This window comes from Suncus etruscus, chromosome 6 (assembly GCF_024139225.1).
Source record: "Suncus etruscus isolate mSunEtr1 chromosome 6, mSunEtr1.pri.cur, whole genome shotgun sequence".
In the NCBI taxonomy this organism is placed as follows: domain Eukaryota; kingdom Metazoa; phylum Chordata; class Mammalia; order Eulipotyphla; family Soricidae; genus Suncus; species Suncus etruscus.
Window position 1 is genome coordinate 113,182,666 of NC_064853.1, and position 26,043 is coordinate 113,208,708.

Here is a 26,043-nt window from a genome sequence, read left to right on the forward strand (position 1 = left end):
TTTTTTTACAACGACCTTGAAACGAGGCGGTGGGGGCGGGGGAGAGAGAGATCCAGACCGTCAGAAAGCAGCAAAAACACAAACATGTATTTAGCAAACAAGATCCTGTAGAACGCACGCTGACACACTCCAACACACACGTCCCTGGCAGTGAGAAATATCCTGCGTGAATAATAATAATAATAAAAACAACAACAACAACAACAACAACAACAGAGAGCACAGATCCACCACTTGCTGTCCTGGAAAGGAACGAACCAAAGCCAAACAAATCCTTAGCCCTATGTCCCAAGTGCAGGAAGGAGCCTTTGTCTCCCACTGAAGGTCCGAGTTGGGAGAAAGAAAAGAAAAGAAAAGAAAAAGAAAAGAAGTGGGGGGTTGGGATGGTGATGCATGCTCCAAAATATTTGTAAAGCTTCTTTCAATAGGATCAGTCTTTGGAAACAACCCGTCTTCCTTCAAGCGCTGCAAAGAATAGCTAGGGGGTAAAAATAAACAACAACAAGAAGCTACATACGAAACAAAATCCAACCGATGCGGGCTCCTACGCTTTACGTAACACCACCAACTTGCAAAAGGCAAAAAAATCAAAAGCCCCCCCCCCCAATCCGAAAATCAAATGCAACCTCTCCAAAAACATCCCAAGTCACCATCCAAAAAAAAAAAAAAAAAAAAAGAAAGAGGAAGAAACCCAAACAAGCAATGCCCCATCCCCTAAATCTGCCCCAATACAAATCAGGAACCCACCGAGAGAAACTGCTTGGCCAAGATGCTACTCTTGGTGCGTAAAATTCTAGCTGGAGAGGGAGAGAGGGAACTGTGGTGTTTACTGTTTGGTTTGGTTTGGTTTTGTCCCCCTTCCTCGCCTGGAAACCCACTACAGAGACAGTCTTTTCCCCCACGGGCCTCCCCTCTCGCTCCCCTTGCTCGCATTCGGCCCAGGGAGCGGGCTAAGTGGGAAGGAAGGAAAAGGCAGGCGCCCCGAACCCGGGAGGGAGGCGCGCGCGCGCCCCGCGCTTAGGTCCCCGCCGGGCGAGCGAGCGAGCGACTGCCTTCTCCGAATTCCAGGGCCCGAGCTCAGCCCCGGAGAGGCGACGTCACACCGGGGTGCCCACGTGACGGTGGCGGAGCGGGCGAGACCAAAACTCGAGGCCGGGCAGGGGGAGACCCTGGGAGGGGGTCCTTAGATCTCCGACCCCGAGTGGCCCCCAAGAGCGCCGTCCGCCTTCCAGCACCATCTCCCGGGCTTGATAGACCTGGAGCGCGGGCGTTTGGGGGTCTCCGACGGGCCACGGAGGGCGCGCGCAATGCCCGCCTGACACCGGGGCCTCCCCGGGCGGCGCGCGGTGGTCCGTCCCGGCGCTCAAATTCCGAGAATTGGGCTCTGTTGATTCTTAGAACTGGGGTTCTTAGAAGTGGTGATGCAAGAAGTTTCTAGGAAAGGCCGGACACCAGGTGATTATCGCTGTCGCTGCCGCCGCCGCCGCCGCCGCTGCCGCTGCTGCTCCGCTGGTGCCCGCCGCTAGTGCCCGCCGCGCTCATGATCATGTTTTGCCTGTCGATTCCTTTTCGATGTTGCTGATGATGATTAGTATTGATGAGGATGATTCCGCTCTCGCCCCAGGCTCGGGCTCCCAAGTTTTTTTCCTCCCTACGTTTGTCTCTCGGATCTTGAATGTCTCTGTGTGTGGATTTCGGAGCTGTCAGGTGCTCAAATAAAGGCCGGAGATCAGTCCCCCCCGTGTCTCCCACTCTAGGACCTAAAAATCTCATTTTTTACATTTTTTGAATATGAGCTTTTGATTATTTTTTTTTTCTCTCTCTCGCTGTCTTTGGAGTGACTCGGCCGGTTTGGGGAGGATTTTTTTTTTTATTATTTATTTTTTTGGCTCCCTTCCCTGGTGTTGTTTTGGTTTTTCAGATCAGGAGGTGGAGGAGAGGAAGGAGGGGAGCGAGGGGCGGCGGGAGCGGAGAGGAAAGGATGAGACCAGGGTCTGGGAAAGGAGGCGATCCGGGCCGGTTTGGGGGTTCGATTCTCGCTCCCGCTGCTGCTGCTGCTGCTGCTGCCTCTGCGTCTGGCTGGTTTGCGGTCTCGCTGGCTCCGTGCGGCCGCGTCTCCCCCTTTTCCGAGCTTGCCGACCGCTTGCTCTGCTCCCCGGCTTTGCCCTCCTGCTCCTCTCCCTCGCTCCTTCCTCCCTCCCTTCCTTCCGTCCTTTTTGGGGGTAACTTCCAGGAGGCTCCCACCCGTTCGCTCGCTCGCTCGCCCCGCCGGCTTCTCTCTTAGATTCCCCCGCCTCGGTGCCGAGATTTGGGGATCCGAGTCATAACCCCCCAAAAACACACCTTTTTAGGATCGTGATCCCCCCTTAAGCAAAAAGCGCTGGGCTCCCCTCTCCCTGGGGCTTTTTGGGGGGCGGGGATGTGCGGAGACTTTGGGAAGGATTCCTTCTCGGTGGGGTCGAGGGAGCCCCCGTTTTTTTTTGGAGCAAGAAGGCTGATGTGTTGGCGGGACCCAGGGCCAAGAGAGCTGGGTTGGGGTGGGCTCGGAAAAAGGGGGCTCGCTGGCACCTGCGGGGTGGGGTGAGCCCTTGAGGAGGACTCCCTCCTGGAACCTGGAGGGGACCGCTCTGAAAAGCGGGACCCGTGGCGGGCTGGATCGCAGGCGGCCGCCGTGTTTGTCTCTGGGGCGCTGCGTGATTCCTGGGGCGCTCCCGATGGCTGTGCCCCCCTCTTTTCCCTAATTTTTCCCCTGGCCAAGACCCCCCGAGCGCCGGAGAGGAGCCCACGCCAGGCTCCGGCTCCCCGAGGCGTTTGCACCGGGCCGGGGAGAAAGCCACTCGCCCGAGCCCGCGTTCCTCGCTGCAAGCCGGGAGAGAGCCGAGGCGCTCCGTGGCCCGGTTTGGAGGGCCTGGCGCGGGCCGAGGGGGCGCGCGGGCGCCCAGGGGAGACTTTTGTGAGTGCTTTTGCGAAGGGAGTCGTGAGGTCTGTTGGATTTGCAACCTGTGGCTCCCCTCGAGGGAGTAGGAACGGGGTTTGGGGGTGCGGGGGAAGTGGCAGCGGCCCGGGCGGGAGCGGGCAGGGAGTTTGCAACCTGGGGAGTCGGCAGCGTTTGGGGGCAGCAGGAGCCGAGGGGGCCGCCACCCCGCTGCTGCTGCTGCTGCTGGTGGTAGTAGTGGCCTTGGTAGATGTCTTGGAAACAGGGTTGCTTTGCCTTTACGATGCCCTATTATTTTATTGGAACTCCAGAGGACAAAAATAAATGGAACTAGTGTTGCAATAATTAGTTTGAAAGCTCTCCCATGGAATACGGTCCAACAGTTTTTTGGTGGCTTAAAAAAAATAAAAAGGAAAAGACTTGAAAAAGTGTCAGGGATCTTGGTAATTCCTGGGAGCTGGAGAACCTGGCTCAGGGTGCGGAAAGACCAGAAGTGTTACCGATTGTCCCAGAAAGCTGACTATACCTCCAGGAAACTTGATTTAGTCTTTTTATTTTTTAGTTCATGGTTGGAGGGTGGGAATAGAAATTTTGTAACTCAAATAAATAAAAAAATAAATAAAGGAGAAAGAAAACAAATAAAAGTCTTCCTAGAGGTAATTTTCACTGTCCAGAGTATTGGGGTTGGGGGAGTGGGCGCTAGAGAGAGGGAACCAGGGAAAGGGCTGTTTAGAAATACAGTTTGTGGCTCTGAGCGATGCCACTGGCTTCCTCTACAGAGAGAGAGAGAGAGAGCCAGTTTCCCTTTTCTTTGCAAGGTGTGTGTGGTTTTAATAAATAACTTTTAAGAAGAAGGAAAAGGGGACCTGGTAAGCTCCTTCAGGAGACAGGTATCTGTTTTGCTCACTATTTACTACCAAGTGCTTTTGGCACTGAAACAGAACCTCGTAAATCTGCAGCCCAAGTTGAAGTTCATCTGGCCCTAGTCCACACTCTATTCCTGGAGGTAGCAAACATGAGCTCAAAGGAACGGGGTGAAATCGTATTCCTGCTCTAAAATATATACCTTTCCTCTTTAAGGAGAAAAGATATTTGCCCCTGGGGGAGGAGAGAGTGGAAAGAAAGTACCCGGAGATGTTTTGGTCATCACTAAAATGACAGCAGTTGAGTTTTGAGGCCAAAATAGAAACCCGAAGATGGGAAATATCCCCCTCTTCCCATTTATAACTATGTTTCCAACATCCTAGTTGCAAGATGATACTGTAGGCCCCAAAATTGGTTTGGTAGTGACAGTAAGGTTAGAAGCTGTTGGTTGAAAAAGAAAAATAGAAAGAAAAAGAAAAAGCAACCTGAACTAGGCAATGTCCACCCAGTGGCCCTTCCCTCGGTGCTCAGTTTTGAAAGCCTCATGCGTTCTTGAAAACATCTTCTAATGTATTCTGGGTTTAGTGGACAGAGATGGAACGCTGCGATTTCAGGCTGTCATTTGCTAAGCCTTGAAGTGTTCCAGTTATTGGTTGGGTAAATGGTAGCCATGGCTAGATGTCAAAATCCTTCCTTCCCCCTCTCCCCTGTCGAGGAGCCACACTCACAGCCCACTTTGTTGTGAAAAAACTTGAGAGTCCGAGGACGCGGTGCAGTAGCGCCACCCCTTGGGACGTGAAACTCTTGTTTGCAAAAGTCAAATATTTGGAAAAATATTGTGAAATGATCTCATGAGATTTTTTTTTCCTGTAGCAAAGAAAGATAAAGCCCTTTTTTATTCTTTAAGGATCTCGCAGGTGATTTCTCAAAAGGGGAGGGGAGAATGTGAATTTTGGACACCAGCTGGGTCGGTGTCATAGCAGGCAAAAGTAGCATTTCGTGTGTGTGTGCGTGTGTGTGTGTGTGTGTGTGTGTGTGTGTGTGTGTGCGCGTGTTTTGCCTCCCAGGGAGGTGGGGAGTGTGTCCCCTAGATGGTTTAAAGCAGCTAGTTCTGTCTTCCTGCCCCTGAACTTGACTCTTCTGCTCCCGGTTTGACTTGGAGATAAGGAGGAATGTTTTGGTGTCAAAGAATCAAACGCAGTGGCTACAGGGAGTCCTGTAGCTTTCCTGGCTGTGATGACGGTGCATGTGGGGTGAGGGGGTGGGGTGTGTTAAGGGGACCCTGGTCCTAATCAGTCACTCAGTCCCCTTAGCTGCTTCTGGAACCCTCCTCGGATTCGGGGCAGTGTGGCGCGTGCTGGTTCGCTGCACTGCGCAACAAGTGGAAACGCAGCCGCAGTGCTGTGTTGTGGTGAACTGACCAGCGTGACTCCTCACCCCCCAAAATGCCAGGCAAAGCGCCTCCTAATCTAGTCCAGACCAACAGCCTCCACCCAGCCCCGTGCCCACTCCTTCACTCCTCGCCCAGCTTTGCCGGGCGCTCTTAAGCTTGGGGTGGATCCTGCTGCTGCCCTTGGCCTCCGGGGTCCCTTCCTTCTCTCCTCCGAGACCACCCCTTTATCCCTGTATTTTTCTGTTCACGTTAGCTAGGATTTGGCTGGCATCTCTGCCAACCCATCGAATACCATCTCGCTGTTGGGAGACAAGTGCGACCTTTCTTTCCTAGTATCTTCAGCCTTTCAGGCTGGGGAGGAAAAATAACCCAGGCAAAACACAGGAACACAGCTCCACATTCCATGTTGTGGCTACTAGAGGCCGGAGGCTTTTAGAAAGATCAAAGTCACACCTAGCACTTGAATGGTTTCCTTATTGACGATGGAGGCGACGACCTAATCCCTTAATCAGCGCCTCCCCCAACCCCCTCAAAAGATTGGGGGTAATTGGGTGTGCAAGGCGGTGGCTGCGCAGTGGCTTTTGGACAGGCCGAGTCTGCCACCTCGCGGTAGGTCTTGGCCCAGCTCTGCGTTTGGGCTGGAGGCTGACCGTGACCCCTTTGGGGCTTGGATATCCCGAGCTGGGCTAGAAGGGAGAAGGCGCCCTCCAAGGAGAATGTCCTCCCGAACTTCCACAGTCTCGTAAAGATGCATGAAAATTAGCTAACCACCCCTGGAATGATCAGATCAGTCCCTTTCCTTGGTCGCTCCGGTACTGCCACTCAGTCGCCCCTTAAGAGAAGCAAGAACCATAATGCAAGGAAAGGAGCCCCGAAGATGACCTCACCCGGGAAGAAAGAAGTTGGTCGTGGAAGTTTACCACGGGGCCCTTGGGGTGGACAGCTCTCGACAGTTGAGGAAACGCACCTCATACACTTGGTGACCTAACTAGGTTCAGAATTTGAGTTTCTGAATTCCAGACCCAGGCATTTTCTCGGCTCCTTTTGAGGAGCTGTCAGAGATAAAAAGGTAGCCACGGGAACCAGTTTTTAAGTTAACTTTTAGGTCAGTCACCATCATTGGAAAAGTTCCTGGTGTCTTGGGTGATTTTGTTTAAAAAGTGGGGTCAAAGCTTTTCAGTAACATAAAAGCCAAGTTTAATAATGTACTGTGTGTGTGTGTGTGTGTGTGTGTGTCTCTGTGTGTGTTTGTGTGTGTGTGTGTGTGTGTTGGGGTGTTTAAAGCGAAGTCCCCATATTTTACCTCTGGGAAAAGTTGTGTTTTTTTTAAATAAATTTTTGGGGGGTCACACCCGGCAGTGCTAAGGGATTACTCCTGGCTCTAGGCTCAGAAATCTCTCCTGGCAGGCATAGGGGACCATATTTGATGCTGGGATTCGAACCACCGTCCTTCAAGCCTTACCTCCATGCTATCTCTCCGGCCCCTAAAATAATTTTTATTGTGACCAAAAGTGAACAACAAATCTTTCGCAGTAATATATATGTATACTATAATATATAATAATATATAATATATAATATATGTATAATATATATATATATATATAATCAGTGCACCTTGCTGAGACTTAGGTAAAACCTGGTTCCTGAAAATATTCGTTCCCTTCCAAATTTTTCATGGAGTCGCTGGTCAGGAAATCCGAGGTGTGCTCGTGCCGGTGTTGGGGGGCCGGGTGGGCGGGGGAGAGAAGGGAGCGAGAAGGGAACTTGTAGAATCTCTGCACCACAGACAGACTGCTTTTTCTCAGCCAAGTTTCTATTCCGAAGCCCCGCGCGCGTCTGCGTGCCGGCGCCCCCTGGCGGCGCTCGCTGGCCTTGGCGGCGGGTGCGCTCCCGGGGGAGCCGCGGGGTTCTGGGTCCGGCCGGCCGGGCTTGCTTTCCGCCCACCGGGTCGGGTTCGGCCTTTTCCTTGGAGACTGCGTCCGTGAAACGAGCCTCTGTTCGGGCTGAAAAAGAATCTGGGGACGTGTTGGGAGAAGGGCGAAGTTGACTCATCGCTTTCCAAGGACAGTCAGTGCCTTCCATCCTCGTTAGGCGAATAAAGGCCCGGGTGGACCGTGTCCAGCTTGGAGTTTTCAGAAAGGCAGCTTTGGGTTTGGGCAGGTCGTGCTGTGCCACCCCTTTCTCCCGGCGCGTTTTTGGGGGGCGGAGGTTGTTTGGTTGCCTTGATTTTTTCTTTTAAAAAACAAAGGCAAGGCCGGGCATGGCCCCTTCCAGAGTGACCAAGCGGTCTCTGCTAGGGGCCTCCTTGATCTAGAATCCTAGCGTCCCGGGCCGGTCGTCGAGGGGGCCGTTGTCCTGGGGCGCGCGTCCCCCTCCGCAGCTGCTCCAGATCTTGATGATAAGACACGGCCCTCTATTTTATGGCGTTTCCTAGAAGTTTGCAGGCTTGCTCTAGTGCTGTGTGTTGGCAGGAAGCGTTCACAGAAAGGAAAGTCGGGACATGCTGTCTCCAAGCATTCAGGTCACCCCAGAGCGACTCTTGAGGCCACACTGACTTGCCGAGTCCCCTTTCTTTTCCTCGGGGGGGTCTCCCAACGCTCCCCTTTAGGAGACTCCCGAACTTTGAAGCGTGTCCACTGACTAGAGTAAAAAAATAAAATTAAATTAAGGGCCGGAAAGATAGCTCGGAGGTAGGGCGTTTGCCTTGCATGCAGAAGGACGGTGGTTCGAGTCCCGGCATCCCAGATGCCTCCCCCCGCCCCGGGCCTGCCAGGAGCGATTTCTGAGCGTAGAGCTTGAAGGAACCCCTGAGAGCTGCAGGCTGTGACACCCCCCCCCCCCCAAAAAAAAGTCCGTGCTGGGAGACCTTGCAGATCGACCCCAGCAGTTAGTCGGCTGAGCCATTCCTGGGGCGCAAAGGAGCACTGGCAGGGAGCCTAGAAGTGGGTTTTGCTGCCGCAGCTCCAGCCTGACTCAGAGGCTTCGTCCCCGTTCCTTGGCTACATCTTGTAGTTCCGATTTTGGATCTTCCCGGCAAATTGTCAGAATTATTAGATGACCAATGACCCACTAGCCGGCCGGGAGAGCGATGAAAGGGGGGAAGGGGAAGAGCGGAGCTGGTCCCCCCGATCCAGAGTCACTCCAAAGTGGGTCCAGGGAAGGAAGCTGGGCGGCCCGGCTGGTCCGTTTCGCGCGGGGACGGGACGGGGCGCCCTCCAGTGCTTGGCGGCGGCAGGACGGGGTCGGGGCTGCGCTCCCAGGGACCTAGAATCAATGGCCAATCAGCACGTTTATCTCCTCTTGATTGGCCTCCAAGGCTCTCACCCCGGCCCGACGGAAAGAGAGGGTGAGAAAGAAAGCCTCCTGCTGTGATTTTAGGAGGGCAAAGGGCATCCCATGGGCAAAGCCCGGATCGGATTGCACCTCCTCTTCCAGAGTGGTGTGCTTTGCACCAAAACGCCACCCGCCAGTGTCGGAACTGGATTGTGGTGTTAGATGTTGCGCCTTTTGGTGCACCTGTAACTATCTCCCCCCACCCCCCAAGCGGCTCTCTGATCTCTCCTTCCCCACTAAAGAGTTGACCCCCTGGGGTGGTAACTTGGCAGAAGGGCACGCGCGGGAAGGCCAAGCGATGCCACGCGCCCTGGCGCGGTGCGTGCGCTCCCAGGCTGGTTCCCAGTTGAATCCTAACTTTGTCGGAGAAACTCAATTCGAGAAGGCTCGGCCCCGGGGACGGACACCCATTTCTAAAGACACCTAGCCAGGCTGGGTTCCCTTTGGTCCAAAGGGGCAGAAGGGACTTTGGGGTTCATTTTTCTCCTTCCTCTCAATCCACTGGCTCCCTGAATGAAGACCCTCAGCTAACGGGCCTTCCTATTAAGTCCTTGCCTGAACACCCCCAGGTTTTGGCCAAGAGGAGGAGGGGATCGAGAGAGAGAGAGAGAGAGAGAGAGAGAGAGAGAGAGAGAGAGAGAGAGAGAGAGAGAGAGAGAGAGAGGGAGGGAGGGAGGGAGGGAGGGAGGGAGGGAGGGAGGGAGGGAGGGAGGGAGAGAGAGAGAGGGAGGAGAGAGAGAGAGAGAGAGAGAGAGAGAGAGAGAGAGAGAGAGAGAGAGAGAGAGAGAGAGAGAGAGAGAGAGAGAGAAGGGTGGAGGTGGGGGACCGACCTGAGAGCGCAGCCCGGGATGGGAACCTGGCACGCTTGCCAAACAAACGCCCCCAAAGTTGGGTAACTTGAAACCCAGAGATGAGCCTGGGAATGAACTTGAACTTCTGGGTTCTGGAGCGGCTCTGACCGAGCCCCAGATTTTTCTAAAGCAGTTCACTGCAGAGGAAGGGCGAGCCCAGGTGGCCGTCCCGGAATGAAGGGGAAAGTGTGACATCCGTGCCACTACCCTCCACCCCCGCGCGCGCACACACCCACACCCACACCCACCCACACACACCCACCCACACACACTCGGGGTGAATTCCCCGCAGTCCGTGAGGCTCTGGCAGCAGTCCCGGCGGCTGTTGGGGCCGGTGTCTTCCTGGAAAGAGCCTCTGAGCTGGAGCCTCCCGCCGGCGGAGCGTGTTCTGTGAATCGCGCCGAGCCGGGCGAGCGGCTCCGTTCCGGGAATGCCAGGGCCGTGCCATGCCCCTCTTGGCCCCGTCTCCACGGGCGTCACGGGCCAGGGCCGCGCAGAATGTTAGCTCCCGAGATTGCACCGAGTTGGGTGCGAATGCCACCCGAGTCGAGGTCGCTCCGCTCTCAGCCCGCCACGTCCAGCGGGTCTTCGGGGGCCTCCAAGGCGGCGCCCAGTGTCGGCGCAAAGCCCGGGGGTGGGCGGTTCTTGGCAGCCAGGTACTGGGGCGAAGGGCCTGGGGTGGGAACCGGACGAGGGGCTTGCCGGGGTGCCGGCCCGGGCGGTGCAGGAGCAGTGGGGCTCCCCGGTGTCCGCTGCGCGAGGAGGCTTGGCTGGCAAGCGAAGGCCAGGGTCTTTGGGACAGTCGCTGCTTGCTCTGGACTCCCCTCCACTCCCCTCCTTTCTGATCGCCCCACTCCGGTCCCTTTTGGGGTGTGTTGAGGGGATGGAGTGGGGTAGCTCTTCCGTTTCCTAAGCTCTTGATCTTTCCTAAGCCCTCCAAAGGCTCTGTCTTCCCTCAAGGTGCTGAATTGAAAATGCGCGGGGAAAGCACCGATGACTGCGTGTGTGTGGGGGGTGAAGACCAAGTTGACTCTTACTTATTGGTTGCTGCGGCGGGGTTGAGGTGTCCAGGTCGGGGTGACACTCAAGACAGTTTCTCCTCGACGACAACCCTCCCTCTCTCTCTCTAGGTGGTGGTTTTTTGTGGAATGAATCTGGCGTGTGGCTTAGGTGTGATGGCTGCAGTTTGCAGACGGATAGGGTTTGTGCAGGACTTGGCTAGGGATTGGAATGACGGATCTTGGGCAAGGCTTCTGTCCCCCGCTGGAAACTCAGTGTTTTTCCCGGTAAAAAGCAGGGCTGGTAGAAGTAGCCCCTACAATTATAGGCAGCACAGAGCTGAGCGGTCTATTTAAAAAAAAAAATCAACCCCCAAATTGGAGTATAGTACTCTTGGCCACCTCTTCTCTAATTCACTCACTTGTGTGGCTCGTCCTGAAACAGATCTTAACTTAGGAAGAAGGGAATTTAATAAGGAGCAAGGCCCGGGTTACATGCATTGGTTTTGGGCCAGACCAGTCAGAGGGTTCATGGAGAAAAGTGCCCAGTCTAGAGCAGACTCCCAGGATTGTTTGTTTCCATTGGAATCTGGAGTGAATCCCTGCCACTCGTCAAGGTGATATGGCAGTTCTGGGGTTTTTCGGCCGGCTGATGGAAGGTCCTAGCAGGCTGGTGGTTGAAGCTAGTTAGAGGACAGATTTAGGTATTCCAGAGGCACTCAGGAATCTCGTCCTTGAGGGGGGAGGAGAGGTTTGTAAATAAGTTTCAGATGTCTCTTAAGCATTCTTCAAAGAGAGGCAATCATTGAACGTTGATTCAGAACTATGTGGTGTGTCTCTCTTGGCCCCTCTCTTGGTATGCCGGGGAGAGGAGGAACTAGGTTCTTTTGTCTTTTTCTGTCCTCTCCCTTCCACTCCTCCCCCCAATTCTCTTCCCCACCCCCACTCACTCACATGCACACACTAACCTTGAAGCCGATGGGATTGAGTGACTGGCACTTGGGACCACAGAGAAATGTCAGAGTGTTTGGTTACAGACCCAAGGAAACCTCTCATTTAGAGTACTCATTTGGTAAGACTCAGCAGCCTGGAATGGGGGCAAAGTGTTTGTGTCGGGGAAGGAACTTAAAAATGAGATTCACCCACATCAGGGTGCTGTTTTGCATGTTACACAGCACGTAGGCTGATTTGGATAAAGGACAGGAATTTGAGCCAGGAGACCTAGGACTGGGCCATGAACCATCTATGTGGCCTAACATGACCTCGTTGGCCCTGGTCCCTTTACCCGGAAAATAGCTCTCCAAAGCTATGTTTTATGTCTTTCAAGGGGGAAACTGGGGGACCAAGGAAGATAGCTAAAAGGGATAGATAGCCTGCTTTGCCTGTGGGAGCTCTGGGTTCATTTCTTGGCACACTGTGGTCACTGCTGAGGAAAGCCCTTAAGCAGAAATGGGATGGCCCCAAACAACAAAACAAAAGCAAATTTAAAAGCAGTTCAAATATTATTTTTTTTTTATTTTCAGCCCGCATATGATTAAGAATGAGTGTCTTACACTTGTGTTTTAAATGATTTTGTTTCAGAGAAATCCATATGGAGAGGGTTACATATTACATGAGAGCTCCCAGGCCAATTCTCAGCTGAACCACGAAGTTAAATTGCTAGCAAGGGAGAGCACAAATGTGGAAGTTTGATGCACTCTGTCTGGTCATAGACCCAGGAGGGAAGGGAGAAGAAACTTTGACAAAGAAAAAGCAAAGGTTCTCCAGAAAAGTATAGGTGTGCCTTCTCAAACTGTATCTCAGGCTAGTTCTGTACTTAGTTGTCAGTACTTGAGATTATCAGGAACTCTTAAAGGCCTCTTGAACCTGAGCAGTCAGTCTCCTGGTCCCCCTGAGTCTCAGTTTCATCATCAGGGAAGTAGAGCTAAAGGCATTGCCTGTTGGCCTTTTGGAGTCATTCTAAGACTTACAAGAGTGTTTTAGCCAATTTTGAAAAATGTTCAGTATTTTGAGCCCCCCCCCCAAAAAAAAATCCATAGTCATGAATATTAAAAGAACCACTTTTCTTATTTATTTTCTTTTCCATTAATTCTAGTGACCTTTGGATAGCATCTATTTTTTGCTTTGAAAATGGAAATATATATGTATATGTGAACATATGATTAATGTATACAATTGTACCCCCAGGACTCAGAGTAGTCTACTACTCAGAGTAGTAGAAGCATTTTTGCATAGTTTTGGGTGCCAGTTTCCACAAGAACAGGGGCTGGAATAATGTTTGCCTTCCTTGTGGCAGAACCATACCAACTGGCAGGCCTGCTATTATCAACAAAAAACTAAAAATATGTATCCTAAAATAAGATGATAGTGGATAATCTCACAATGTCTGCTTCTTTTCTTCTTTTTCCTGCAGGTTTTAAGCAAAATTTTGGACTGTGAATCTTGGCATTGGGTAAGTACATCAATTTTTGTGCTTCAAAATTTTGTGGGCAAACACTTCTTTTAAATTTCCCAGTATGTGTATTTCTGTGATTTGCCACTTTCCATTAGTTGAGATAAAAGATAGCCCATTCCCTGTTAATCATCCCAGGCCTGGCCCAGAACTCTTGTATTAGACCATCTTAACACTTAATTCCATAATTTAAGTTAATTAGCTACCCACTGACAATGAGTTAGGTACTCAAGGTATATTCAAATAACTTTAGTGGTTAGTAGAGAGGATACAACAGGTGCCCAGGCATTATTATATGAGATACTGTTAAGAACACTTGTCATTTTTTAGATTTTTAATGTGGACAAGAATCTATTTCTAATATTTTTGTCTTGTTTTTATGCATCACATCTGGCAGTGCTCAGGGTATATTTTTGTCTCTAAGTTCAGGGTTGGGTCCTGGTGGGCTCAGGGAGCCATAAATGTACCAGGGGTTGAACAGGGTCAACTTTGAGCAAGGCACAAATGCTCTACTTGCTAAACTGTAGCTCTGGCCCCTATCTCTAGTATTTCTAACCACATAGGTATTACTGTTGCCATGCTGGAGAAGCAAACCCAAGAAAGAATAAACAGTCCACTCCAAGACATTCAGTTTGCAGAAGGTAAAAGTAACATGCTAAACTTCAAGCATGAGTTCTCTCTCTCGTAAGAGACTATCTCTCAGTGCTGGCACAGAATTGTGCACGTAGGAAGAAATAGGCAACTGATATTTATTTTCTTTCCTTTATCCCATTACTCCAACTTTCAGAGACTCTTTGAATTATTCAAAAACAATGTACAAAAACTCAGTTTAACCTATATTCTCAGGCGGAGCTACTTATTCTCACACTTGGCAAGCAAGGAACAGATTCTGGAGGACTGACAAGATATTTACTCAGTCTCCCCCCTTGGTTTTTCAGGTGACAACAAAATGGCCTCGCCGGCGGACAGCTGTATCCAGTTCACCCGCCATGCCAGTGACGTTCTTCTTAACCTTAATCGCCTGCGGAGTCGAGACATCTTGACTGATGTTGTCATAGTGGTGAGCCGTGAGCAGTTCAGAGCCCATAAGACAGTCCTCATGGCCTGCAGGTGAGTGGTCTAGAAGGAAAGGTAGAACAAAGGGGTCTGGGGGGGGGGTCCTAAATGCCTGTGGCTCTTTTGGGGAATCTCTTTTCAGTTTTCTTCAGCTCTCCAATCCTCTCCTGGCAGAGTAAGTTTCCAGGAAGTGAACACATAAACATTACTTTTAGTAGAGAAAGAGTTTCTGTTCTGTGGGAATAGAGGAAGAAGAAATATACTGTCTCAAGAGAGGATGTGTTTGGGGCAAATATGGAAAGCAGCTTAAGTTAATGAGTCAAAGAAAAGTGAGGGAGAGTATTGCAGCAATTGTATGTGGACTGGGGGTATAGCTTCGTGGTTGAGCACATGGCTCGCAGGTGTGAAGCAGAGATTCAGTGCCTAGTACTGAAGAAGAAAGAAAATGTAAAATAATATTTAAATTGAAGAACTATGGTTTACAAAAGTTATTGATAGTTGAGTTTTAGGCATGTAATATTTCAACACCAATTCCACCCCCAGTGTCAGCTCCTATCACTGGTGCTCCTTACCACCTCTTACCCAACCTCTCCTATTCTCTCCCTGCTGCCTTGGCAGGCACATTAAAGTTCAGTGGTTTTAGTTTAGTTCAGTACTGGCGACTCTGTGTTTTGGATGTACAACTTTAATACCCTCTCATTCCCAGTAACTACAAGGCCCAGAACACTGTTACTTCTCTTTCTGTTACCTTCCCACATTGATTTCTTTCCTTTTTCCTTTTCCTCCCTAAGCTCTGTGTTCAAGGGTGAGCTAAGCATACCCCTTTACTACTACTTTCTAATGCAATATACTATGAATAAGTAAGATAATCCTGTGTTAGAAAACTTATCCAGTTTAATTTGAAATCTTTTGCTCTTTTATTTTGTTATTATTTATTTTATACTGTCGTTCTTGCACAAATGTATCATATGTGTGTTTGTGTGTGTGAGAATGAACCAGCTAATTCCTTACATTTTTCAAGTAGTTGAGTTGTCCAGAATCATTTTGCATGAATTTCTCTTCATCTCCTTAAATATTCACAGTAACCTTTTGTGGTATGCACAGCATGATTATTTCCATGTTCTAGATGATAAAATAAAATACAGGCAAAAGCTCAAAGAAAATGTACTCATCATGTACATCAAACACTATAATATATTTAGTGGCAAAAATATTCTTGTTCTTATAGAGATGGAAAACTAACTGAACACTTTGTGTCATACCTTATCCTATGAGTTTTATATTTTGGTTTATGTTTCCTATGAAGGTTGTTCCAGCTTTGCAGTTACTTACACAAGATTACCTAGCTAAGAAAGAGTAGAATCAAGATAATTACCTAGGGAGCTGGAGCAGTGGCACAGTGGTAGGGCATTTGCCTTGCACGTGTCTAACTAGGACGGACCACAGTTCGATCCCCCAGCATCCCATATGGTCCCCCATTTCTGTCTGGAGCAATTTCTGAGAGCATAGTCAGGAGTAATTCCTGAGCATCACTAGGTGTGGCCCCAAAACAACAACAACAACAACAACAACAACAACAAAACCAAAATCATGATAATTACCTAGAACTGTCTTCTATCTGAGTACTTTTTCCTCTACCAGACACTTGGAGCCAGGAGGCAAGGCCTGAAATTTGAATAAGGTCCTTGAAAAGTCTATGGATTTTAGGTAATCAATAGGGAGTAGATGTAGGTATCAATTCATTTACTTTTTGTAGAAACTAACAACTTGCTTGTATTGCTTATTGCAACACAATAAGATTTTAGGGATTGTATAATGAAATCATAAAAGGGAATGCTTATCTCAAAACTATATTCTATAGATGATCATTTTAAATAAGTATAAATAAGTGATAAGACTAAATTGAAAAGAATATTCTATAAATTGGGGAAAAAATCACTTAATCTCTCTGATTTCCCTTTCGTAAAGTGGGAAGCTAATAGTATCTATCTTGCAAGATTATGAGGAACACATGATAATGTATGTAAAGTGCTTAATGACTTGCTGGCATTTTGTAAGCTGCTAGTAATTGCCATGGAAGTTCTGGAGTTAGTCCCTGAGGAGATGGGCTGAGCTTCTGCCACAAGCTGTAACAAAGTCACAGATTCTCTATGGTTGTAAAACTGAACCATGTGCTTATTTCACAGTGGCCTCTTCTACAGCATCTTCACAGACCAGTTGAAATGCAACCTTAGTGTGATCAATCTGGATCCTGAGATCAATCCTGAGGGGTTTTGCATTCTCCTGGACTTCATGTACACATCCCGGCTTAATTTGCGGGAGGGCAACATCATGGCCGTGATGGCCACAGCTATGTATCTGCAGATGGAGCATGTTGTGGACACTTGCCGGAAGTTTATCAAGGCCAGGTGAGTTGCCTCCTAGATGTCATACCTAAAGAGGAAAGGGACCAGAGAATCTGCCTGGTGCCTACATACAGAAAAATCATCACTAATGATATGCCACAGCAAAAATGTCTACAAATTTTGCAAATTTCCTCTGCCCTTTTCACTCTTGCACTCCAGCAAACTTGGAGCTGACTGCATTTCAAACATGTTCTGTGCATCTTTCCCTCTTGCTTTCTTCCACTTGCTGTGCCTTTTTTCCCCCATACATTCTGCAAGGCCATGCTTAGGTACTAACTCCTTCATCATTTTTGTCTGATGACCATTGTTGATCTCTCAGCTCCTCTTTTAATGTTGGAAGCATTTTTCCTGCCCTTCAGACTTTCTATCTTCACTCTAAGCATTTACCTTTTAGTTCTCTGGACTTCTGTTATGACTATTTACATATGTGCTTTATTTCCTGTTGAGATTGTGGGCCACTTCTTTCACTCATTTTCTTACTACCTGGGAGCAAATTTATTAAATTAAATTGAGATCACTTGTTTGAACTTCCTACACAAGGGTCTTTAAGCCATGCCCATCATTTTAAGGCAAGAAAGTAAAAAGCCAAAGAAATATTGCACATTGCTGAGTGGGACAAAGACTTAGGGCTTGATTTCTTTCAAAATATCTTATTTGACAACTCTGGGATGATTATATTCTTTCTTAAACTTTAAAAAAATATCTAACAATGGGTGGTGTTCTTTACATGACTAAAACCCAAACACAATCATGGTTGTAATAAATTTGTTTAAATAAAATATAATATCTAACGTCTGAACATCCAGAAGCCTGGAGCTCAGTTTTTCCAGTGCCACACCATCGACCTGAACTAATCAAAGAGTTAAAGTTTCTCTCCCTTTATCTTTCCCCATTAAATGTTGATTGTGTTGCACTGACCTGTTTTCTGCCCATATCACATCCCTCTAAGATTATGGAGCTAAAGATTTTTTTTTCCTATGAGTGATCATAATATAGGATCATTAATGCCATCTTTGGGGCTCTGTGTGGGTGGGTCTGGCCTGGCATTGAGAGCAGTCAAGTAACTTGCTCTGCTACTGCTCAGTAGCACAGCTGGGCATGAAAACCAAATTTGGTTGCTCCAGAGCCAGGAATCTTTCTTATCCTCGTATTGCTGCAGCTACTTCTTCAATGCAAACTTCTCTGGGATGCCAGACAGCATGTGGACAGACCTTTGCTGTACAGGCACCAGTTTCTATAAAGGATGGTGCAGCAGTCTGTTAAGCAGTTTCCTATTGCTGAACCTGCTTCCATTAATCTAAAATGGAGACTATAATACCTGCATTTTCTTTCTCATGGTATTTCTCAGGGGTGAAATGAGAGATGGGCTCTGAAGGCTTTATAAAATCTTTGACAGCCTATAAAAGCTGAGGACTTACAGGCTTGTATGCATACACCTATGACTCCAGCATGCAAGATGGTGTTTATGGAGGTGCAAATAACTTGACTCTGATCCTCTATACATATTTCCCTCAAATTATGTGCTAGGTTTCTTGATTTCTAGCATATAATCTGGGAAATATATGCTTTTCTCTATTCCAAGTCTTGCATAATTACAGTTACAAATAGCAGTGTCTTTGGAAGGTTATCTACTTCAAAGCTCTGATTTGGGAATCAATGCTTCCTTTTTATTGTCTCTGGCAGTGAAGCAGAAATGGTTTCTGCCATCAAGCATCCTCGGGAGGAGTTCCTGAACAGTCGGATGCTGATGCCCCAAGACATCATGGCCTATCGGAGTCGTGAGATGGTGGAAAACAATCTACCACCTCCAAGGAATGGGTGTGAGAGCAGAGCCTTTGCTCCCAGCTTGTATGGTGGCCTGTCTACACCTCCAGCCTCTTATCCTGTGTACAGCCACCTTCCGGTCAGCAGCTTCCTCTTCTCTGATGAAGAGCTGAGAGATGCCCGAATGCCTGTGGCCAACCCCTTCCCCAAAGAGCGAGCCCACCCCTGTGATAGTGCCAGGCCAATCCCTGGTGAGTACAGCCGACCAGCCATGGAGATATCCCCTAGCATGTGCCACAACATCTATTCACCCAAGGAAATGGCTTCAGAGGAGGCACGGAGTGACATGCACTACACCGTGACTGAGGGCCCCAAGCCTGCTGCCCCCACTGCCCGGAATGTCTCATACTTCTCCTGTGACAAGGCTGGCAAAGATGAAGAAAGGCCCTCCTCTGAGGATGAGATTGCCCTCCATTTTGAGCCCTCCAATGCACCACTGAACCGGAAGGGTCTGGTTAGTCCCCAGAGTCCCCAGAAGTCTGACTGCCAGCCCAACTCACCTACAGAGTCCTGTAGTAGCAAGAATGCCTGTATCCTCCAGGCCTCTGGCTCCCCTCCAGCCAAGAGCCCCACTGACCCCAAAGCCTGCAACTGGAAGAAATACAAGTTCATTGTGCTCAACAATCTCAACCAGAATGCCAAACCAGAGGGTTCTGAGCAGACCGAGCTGGGCCGCCTTTCCCCTCGAACCTACAACGCCCCATCGGTATGCCAACCACCCATGGAGACTGAGAATCTTGACCTCCAGTCCCCAACCAAGCTCAGCACTAGTGGAGAGGACTCCACCATCCCACAAGCAAGCCGACTCAACAATATTGTCAACCGGTGAGTACATAATTAACTCTCTGAACCTGGGATCAGGAGAGTACTAGCAGAGGTCTGGGGTCACTTCTATTGGATATAGGGGCTGAGTTCCTTCCTTGCCTGTAAGTATATGCCTGTTGATGAACTCACCTAAAGGAAGAAGAATATTAGGCTTGAGGATGTTCACTTTTTCATCCAAATGGTAATTTCCTCTATGGAAGAATATTCTACTAAGAGGTAGCTCCTATGATGACTGTATAATTCCTATATTTGCCTTGGACTAAGGGAACTTATGGCTTTATGGCTTCCTAAGGGGAAGAAGCTGGGCCAAGACATAAGATGTTTTGTGTCAATATGAGCCTTCTCCTGCCCTCTAAGCCAATGTTATGTGTGGGTTACTCAGTGACCTCAGATGCTGAGAGGAACAGCCAATTGTAGCCTCACCTATGGCCTTGCTTGAGTAGAGGGAGGGAGGGTATAGGACTGATTTAGGTAGAATGATTGTTACAGTTGCTGAGAAACTTTCTTTATACCACACAGGTCCCTGACAGGCTCCCCCCGCAGCAGCAGCGAGGGCCACTCACCACTCTACCTGCACCCCCCCAAGTGCACAGCTTGTGGCTCTCAGTCCCCGCAGCATACAGAGATGTGCCTCCATACTACCGGCCCCACCTTCCCTGAGGAGATGGGAGAGACCCAATCTGAGTACTCAGATTCTAGCTGTGGTAAGTCTTTTCCTGCCTCTTCTTACCTGGCAGAAGGAAGACCTCTACCTCTCCAGGTTCTATGCTTCTACTTTTATGGACAATATTATTTCTGATTTAGAGCCAATGGGATGTTCATTGGTGTTTAAGATCACCAGCCAAATACCTCACACTTGATCAGTCATAAACTAGGCTTGTCAGAGTTAAACAAATGGGGTGCTAGAGTTAATCAGGAGTAGAAAGGACTGACCAAACAGCCTTTGTGCTTCCTTCTGAAGGTAAGAGAAGATAGCTTGTAGGCTGGCTATAACTTCTGGAACCTTCTTATTCCTTCCTCTGAAATCAAGCAACTGGTGTAATCTGTGTGCCTGCTAGATTTGATAAAGAAAGAAAAACACCCAACATTATTCATTCCTGTGTCTTTTATAGGTCCTTATGAATCCCATAAAAAATAGATACTTATTTTAATGTGGTTTGAATTTGTTTAGTGGAACGCACAATTAAGTTAAGTCATGGTGGGGCCGGAGAGATAGCATGGAGGTAAGGCATTTGCCTTGCATGCAGAAGGACGGTGGTTCAAATCCCGACATCCCATATGGTCCCCCAAGCCTGCCAGGAGTGATTTCTGTGCATTGAGCCAGGAGTAACCCCTGAGCGCCGCCGGGTGTGACCCAAAAACAAAAACAAAAACAAAAAAGTTAAGTCACAGTTTCTAAATTGTCTGTGATTCTCAGCCCCAGTGTTGTTCAGATAAAATGTCTTAACTTCTCTCAGTTTATACCCAATCGAGCTTAAACCATTTCACTATTTAATGTCCAAGTTGCTTAAGTGCACAAAATCCATTAGTGGCTCATTCAGAGAGATGTTGCAGAGGATTACCCACCTATCATTAGAAGAGCAGGGACTATCCCCATCTGTCCCCCTGGCCATTTGCCTTTGCTCTGCATTCCAATTCCTTCTCTCTGGGCCTCTGTTTCTATTTCTGTCATCATCTTTGGTCTCCCAGTCTCAGAAGTGTTTGGGATTACATGTAATCCAGATAGTTGCCAGGGTGACCATGTTCATCATTAATTCCCCCTTCAATGACTTTAAAGTAGTCTCGAATTTGATTTCTATCTCACATTCCTATAATGCTTTGTGTTATACAATATGTTCCTGTGAGGTAGGCAAGACAGGGATTTTCTGGAGATAGGGACACAGGGAGAGGCTCTGGGAGGTGAAGGGTCTTGCCCAAGGGCTTCTTCGGTGCATCATGTAAGCCAAACTATGAGCTGATAAGAAAATCAGCTCTCAGAGCCCTCAAGAGATGGAAGAACAAACCCTGTGGAGCTTTCTTCTAGCTGCTGCAGGTCATGTGGGTAGCTGTTGGTTGAAGCTTCCCTTCTGAACATTAATATTCAACTGTCTCCTTTCTTGTCCATAACTGAAACTCAAATGCTCAGAAAATAAGGTTCCCACCAGCTCTTGCTTTGGGTTCCTACAAATATGGCGTGGGTGGGATGGGGGAAGGGTGAGATGAGGATTCATTTGGACACCGGGGGCAGCTCCAGAGGAGATAGGCTCAGTCTGCCTACATCCCTTCCTCATGCTGACACTGGTGTCCCCCTCCCACCCTCTGACAGAGAATGGGGCCTTCTTCTGCAATGAGTGTGACTGCCGCTTCTCTGAGGAGGCCTCCCTCAAGAGGCACACGCTGCAGACCCACAGTGACAAACCTTACAAGTGTGATCGCTGCCAGGCCTCCTTCCGCTACAAGGGCAACCTCGCCAGCCACAAGACCGTCCATACGGGTATGGCCCTGCTCCACGCTTCTTAAGCTCACCAGGGATGTAGTGGGTAGGACAGAGAAGAAATTCTAGAGAAAACAATATGGGGCTTTCTGGAACCTGGATGGGGGAGCAGTTCCTGGCCTGGCCTGAAATTAGAGTCTAGTCCTGTCCTATCTCAGCTGAGTGATTGGTCACACCCTGTCATCTTTGCCTGTCATCTGAAATGCTCTGTCCTGCTTCTCCTCCTTTACTGGGGTCAGAAATGTTAGTCCCATAGTTCAGGAGAATAAATGAAGACATATGGAGGTTAAGTATACTGAGGTTTTGTAAATATATTTTAAACAATCAGATTTTCTTTATTTCCTCTACGGATATCAACTTACAGTCCTTTACCAGGTAACTTGTAATAATATGATTTTTATCAAGTGCGAGTCTGCTTGTATTTTAAATGGATCTATTATCAAAAAACCTTCCCATAAAGGCAGATCTAGTCCTTCAGTTTTCCTCTATCTGAACATTTGCTAAAATTCAGGCATCAAACTTCTTGGAAATGGAAACCAGCTGTAGTTGGCCACAAGGGGCAAAAAAGAAGCATGTTTGAAAAGAGAAACTAGAGAAGCTTGATTATATCTGTTCCTCATAAGTGGGTTGATTATCCAACCAGTTTTATTAATCCACGAAAAGAGTGAGAAAATCCTTCCCAGTGTGTTTAAATTTGTCCTTTGAGTTTCAGGGAGGGAAACTGAGGCCCAGAGAAGAAGAGTGTCTTGTCTGGATTTCCTCAATTAGATAATCCAGATGACAAAAATTTGTCCTTAAGCTTCCTAGAGTCCCTTTGCCCTTCCCATTCCTCTCTGGGTATCATTCCACTTATTCAGGCCATCCCCTGCAATTCCTACATAGATATGAGAGAGTCAGAAGTCAGGCCCCTTCTCTCTTTGTCAGACATCTTCCAAAGGAAATCCCCCCAGAAAAGTAGTTTGTTCAGAAATGTAGGGGTCAGGGAATGTGGAGAACTGCTTTGTTGAATACGGTCCCTTTCTTTTGGTATTAGGTGAGAAACCCTATCGTTGTAACATCTGTGGAGCACAGTTCAACCGGCCAGCCAACCTGAAAACCCATACTCGAATTCACTCTGGAGAGAAGCCCTACAAATGCGAGACTTGTGGCGCCAGATTTGTGCAGGTGGGCATAGGAGTGGAGCAGCGACCCCACGACCCTGAAAGCGTTATGGTCAGGGGTTCTGTAGCTCATCCTGGCAGAACCGCTGATGCTTTGTTCTTCCTTCAGGTGGCCCACCTCCGTGCCCATGTGCTCATCCATACTGGCGAGAAGCCCTACCCCTGTGAAATCTGTGGCACCCGTTTTCGGCACCTTCAGACTCTGAAGAGTCACCTGCGAATCCACACAGGAGAGAAACCTTACCATGTAAGTGGACCCCTTAGATCCCCTGTCTGGCCTGGAAGGGCAGAGAGGTGGTGGGGTGGGGCTGATCCAGAGCACCTTTAGAGAGAAAGTAAGCTATCCTCTCAGTACTCTTGTTCCTCATCTATCAAATAAGCCTGAAAATAGAAACTAACTCATGAGGTTGTATTAAGTTAAGGATTTCATTGAAATGTTCTGGATAGTACTTGGAACATGACAAGAGTACACAAGTATTTGCTATTATAAATTTTGCTTCAGGTTTAGATGTATAGTTGTGAGTTGAGTGACCTGCAGAGTAAGTTATTTTAATCCCTTACAGAAGGGAAAGCAGAGGTCTAGGAAAAGAAATGATTTGTTTGGAAATCAGAGTGTCCCCCCCCAAACTATATCTACATCAGGGCTCTTTTGACTAAGGGCTCTTTTTTACTCTTTTTACCAATTTTCTCTAATTAAATTTTTTACAGAAATACATATTCTCAATTGACATTTATCTACTTGCTATTTGATAAGTTTTAGAAACAGATTACATGTATAAAAACTATAAACATAATATAGAGTGTACCATATCACCCTGTAGTTAACATCTTAATTAGTAAGATACACGAAAGCTTAAGCTTTATTTGGATTTTCTTACTTTAGAACAAAAATATCCTTTATTTTTTGTGTTCCTAGTGCTCATTCGATTATCCATTTGGCCTTTAACAAATTTTTCAAATTAAATTTTCCATTGATTGATCCACGGTAAGAAAGACCTATATACTAATGTTTTGTTAGCTTCTCAAAGATGCATGCACTACAAGGCATATGACTACATTGTTTAAAGTATATTCTAGTTTTCATAAATTCAAGTGACCTCATCTATTTGTTCAAATGTTTTGACAGTCATTGCATAAGAAATGTATTACATAATATATTTAATAGGTATATTTTGTTAGGTACTAGGAAGATGAAGTTTAATATAAAGAAGCCATTGTCCTTAAAATTATCCCCCAGATGATAAAGATGCTAAAACAGGGGCTGGTAGAGCATTAGCCTTACACATGGCCCACCCATGTTAGATCTAACCAGGACCAACCCAAGTTAGATCCCCAGTATGCCAGGAGAGATTTCTGAGTACAGAGTCAGGAATAACCCCTGAGCTCTGTTGGGTGGGGACCCCGAAGCAAAACAAATAAATAAATGGATAAAGTGAAAAAGAAAAAGCATTATACAAAGTATATTAAAAAAAAGATGTTAAAATATATAATGGCTATGTAACAAGGCTAGGAATATTTTAGCAATTCAAAAGAAAATGGAACCATTTCATCTTAGAGAGATATAGAGAGTTTTAATAGTTTGGGGTAGTTTGCCTCTGAGTTATGCTTTACAAAAAGATTAGAATTAAGATGGGTAAGCCACCTTAATCAGGGGAAAATATGAGCAGCACTTGGAAACCAGGGAAGGGACACGTGCACAAAGCTTATATTAGAGACCAGGGTTCATCTGGGTTGTTAATCTCGGTTTTCAGAGAGAAGAGTGACTCTCTGCTCTCTATGAGAATTTTCTTCTAGGTCTGGAAGCACCAACGGGGTTTCTTGGGCCAATGACGACTTACAGTTTGCTCCTGGTTTTCTTTCAGTGTGAGAAGTGTAACCTGCATTTCCGTCATAAAAGCCAGCTGCGCCTGCACTTGCGCCAGAAACATGGTGCCATCACCAATACCAAGGTGCAATACCGCGTGTCCGCCACCGACCTGCCCCCGGAGCTCCCCAAAGCCTGCTGAAGCATGGAGTGTTGATGCTTTCCATTCAGCCCCTTTCAGAATCTACCCAAAGGATACTGTAACACTTTATGATGTTCATCCCTGATGTGGTACCCTCCTTCATCCACTAGGTGCAAATCATAACTGGGGGTGGGGGGTGGGGTGGGGTGAGGGCGTGGGGACGGGGAGCCCTTCAGCTCTCTTTCCCCCACTGCCATAAAACATCAAGAAAATAATATTGCTTCTTCTCCTATGTGTAAGGCAAATCACATCTGCAAAAAGCAAACTCATTTTATATATCAAAGTGGGAGAGTATACAAGAGTTCTGACTTGACTTAGTCTGCAAAATGAGGAATGTATATGTTCTGTGGGAACAGATGTTTCTTTTGTATGTAAATGTGCATTCTTTTAAAAGAAGAGACTTCAGTATGTTATCAAAGAGAGGGCTTTAATATTTTTAACCAAAGGTGAAGGAATATATGGCAGAGTTGTAGATATATAAATATATATATATAAAATAAATATATATAAACCTAAAAAGATATATTAAAATATAAAACTGCATTAAAGGCTCGATTTTGTATCTGCAGGCAGACACGGATCTGAGAATCTTTATTGAGAAAGAGCATTTAAGAGAATATTTTAAGTATTGCATCTGTATAAGTAAGAAAATATTTTGTCTAAAATGCCTCAGTGTATTTGTATTTTTTGCAAGTGAAGGTTTACAATTTACAAAGTGTGTATTAAAAAAAAAAGAACAAAAAAAAAGCTGCCGAAGGGGAAAAATGTGTAGTTTTGTTCTAGTTTTCAGTTTGTATATACCTGTACAACGTGTCCTACGGTGCCTTTTTTCATGGAAGTTTTCAACAGTGGACAAGCGCGCCATCCCTTTTGGAAGTATAGGCAGACACAGGGACTTGAAGTTGTCACTAACGAAGCTCTCTTTGGGAAAGTTTGTCTCATCACATTCTGCGTCATGCTTGTGTTAGAACTACTCCGGAGACAGGGTTTGGCTGTGTCTAAACTGCATTACTGCGTTGTAAAATATAGCTGTACAAATACAACAATAAAACGTTGAAAAGTCAAGCTGGCATGCGCTGGAAATCTTTCCTTGAATCAGGGCTGGAATTAGTCTGGTTTTCTTTGTCCTTAATTTTTGGAAAATGCTCACAGAGTGTTTACTGGTTTGAAGAAAGGCGGGGCTGGAGTTGTTCCTGAACTAAAAGCTAGGCTAGCATGATCTGGAACTCTGCCAGTGCTTCCCAAACTTTTTAAAGAGGGCTTCAGTTCACTATCCCTCAGACCGTTATGCACACAGCATATATCTTATTTTGAAGTGAAGAAACAAAATGGGAACAAATACAATATGTGGTCTGCGGGCCATAGTTTAAGGACCACTGAGTCTAGACTCACAGGCCCGCAGGCCATTTGCGGCCCTCCATACAACATTTTGTGGCCCTGCCCTAGAGGAATCTTTTTTTTTTGT

The 26,043-nt window shown here is 47.4% G+C and overlaps 1 protein-coding gene across 2 annotated transcripts; it reads left to right on the top strand.

Moving 5' to 3' along the window:
• The first annotated feature begins 1,418 nt into the window (after nucleotides 1–1,418).
• On the top strand, nucleotides 1,419–24,700 carry BCL6 (BCL6 transcription repressor). 2 transcript variants are annotated; one of them, XM_049775702.1, is made up of 10 exons: nucleotides 1,419–1,455; nucleotides 12,791–12,829; nucleotides 13,768–13,939; nucleotides 16,072–16,293; nucleotides 17,974–18,939; nucleotides 19,459–19,643; nucleotides 21,245–21,412; nucleotides 22,446–22,576; nucleotides 22,682–22,819; nucleotides 24,435–24,700. In XM_049775702.1, exons 3-10 carry the CDS (start codon nucleotides 13,779–13,781, stop codon nucleotides 24,576–24,578), a joined length of 2,115 nt encoding a protein of 704 aa, XP_049631659.1. In that variant the 5' UTR covers nucleotides 1,419–1,455; nucleotides 12,791–12,829; nucleotides 13,768–13,778; the 3' UTR covers nucleotides 24,579–24,700. The 2 variants fall into 2 exon arrangements, with proteins under 2 accessions (XP_049631659.1, XP_049631660.1); XM_049775703.1 differs by lacking the exon at nucleotides 1,419–1,455 and adding an exon at nucleotides 10,973–11,449.
• The last annotated feature ends 1,343 nt before the right edge of the window (nucleotides 24,701–26,043 follow it).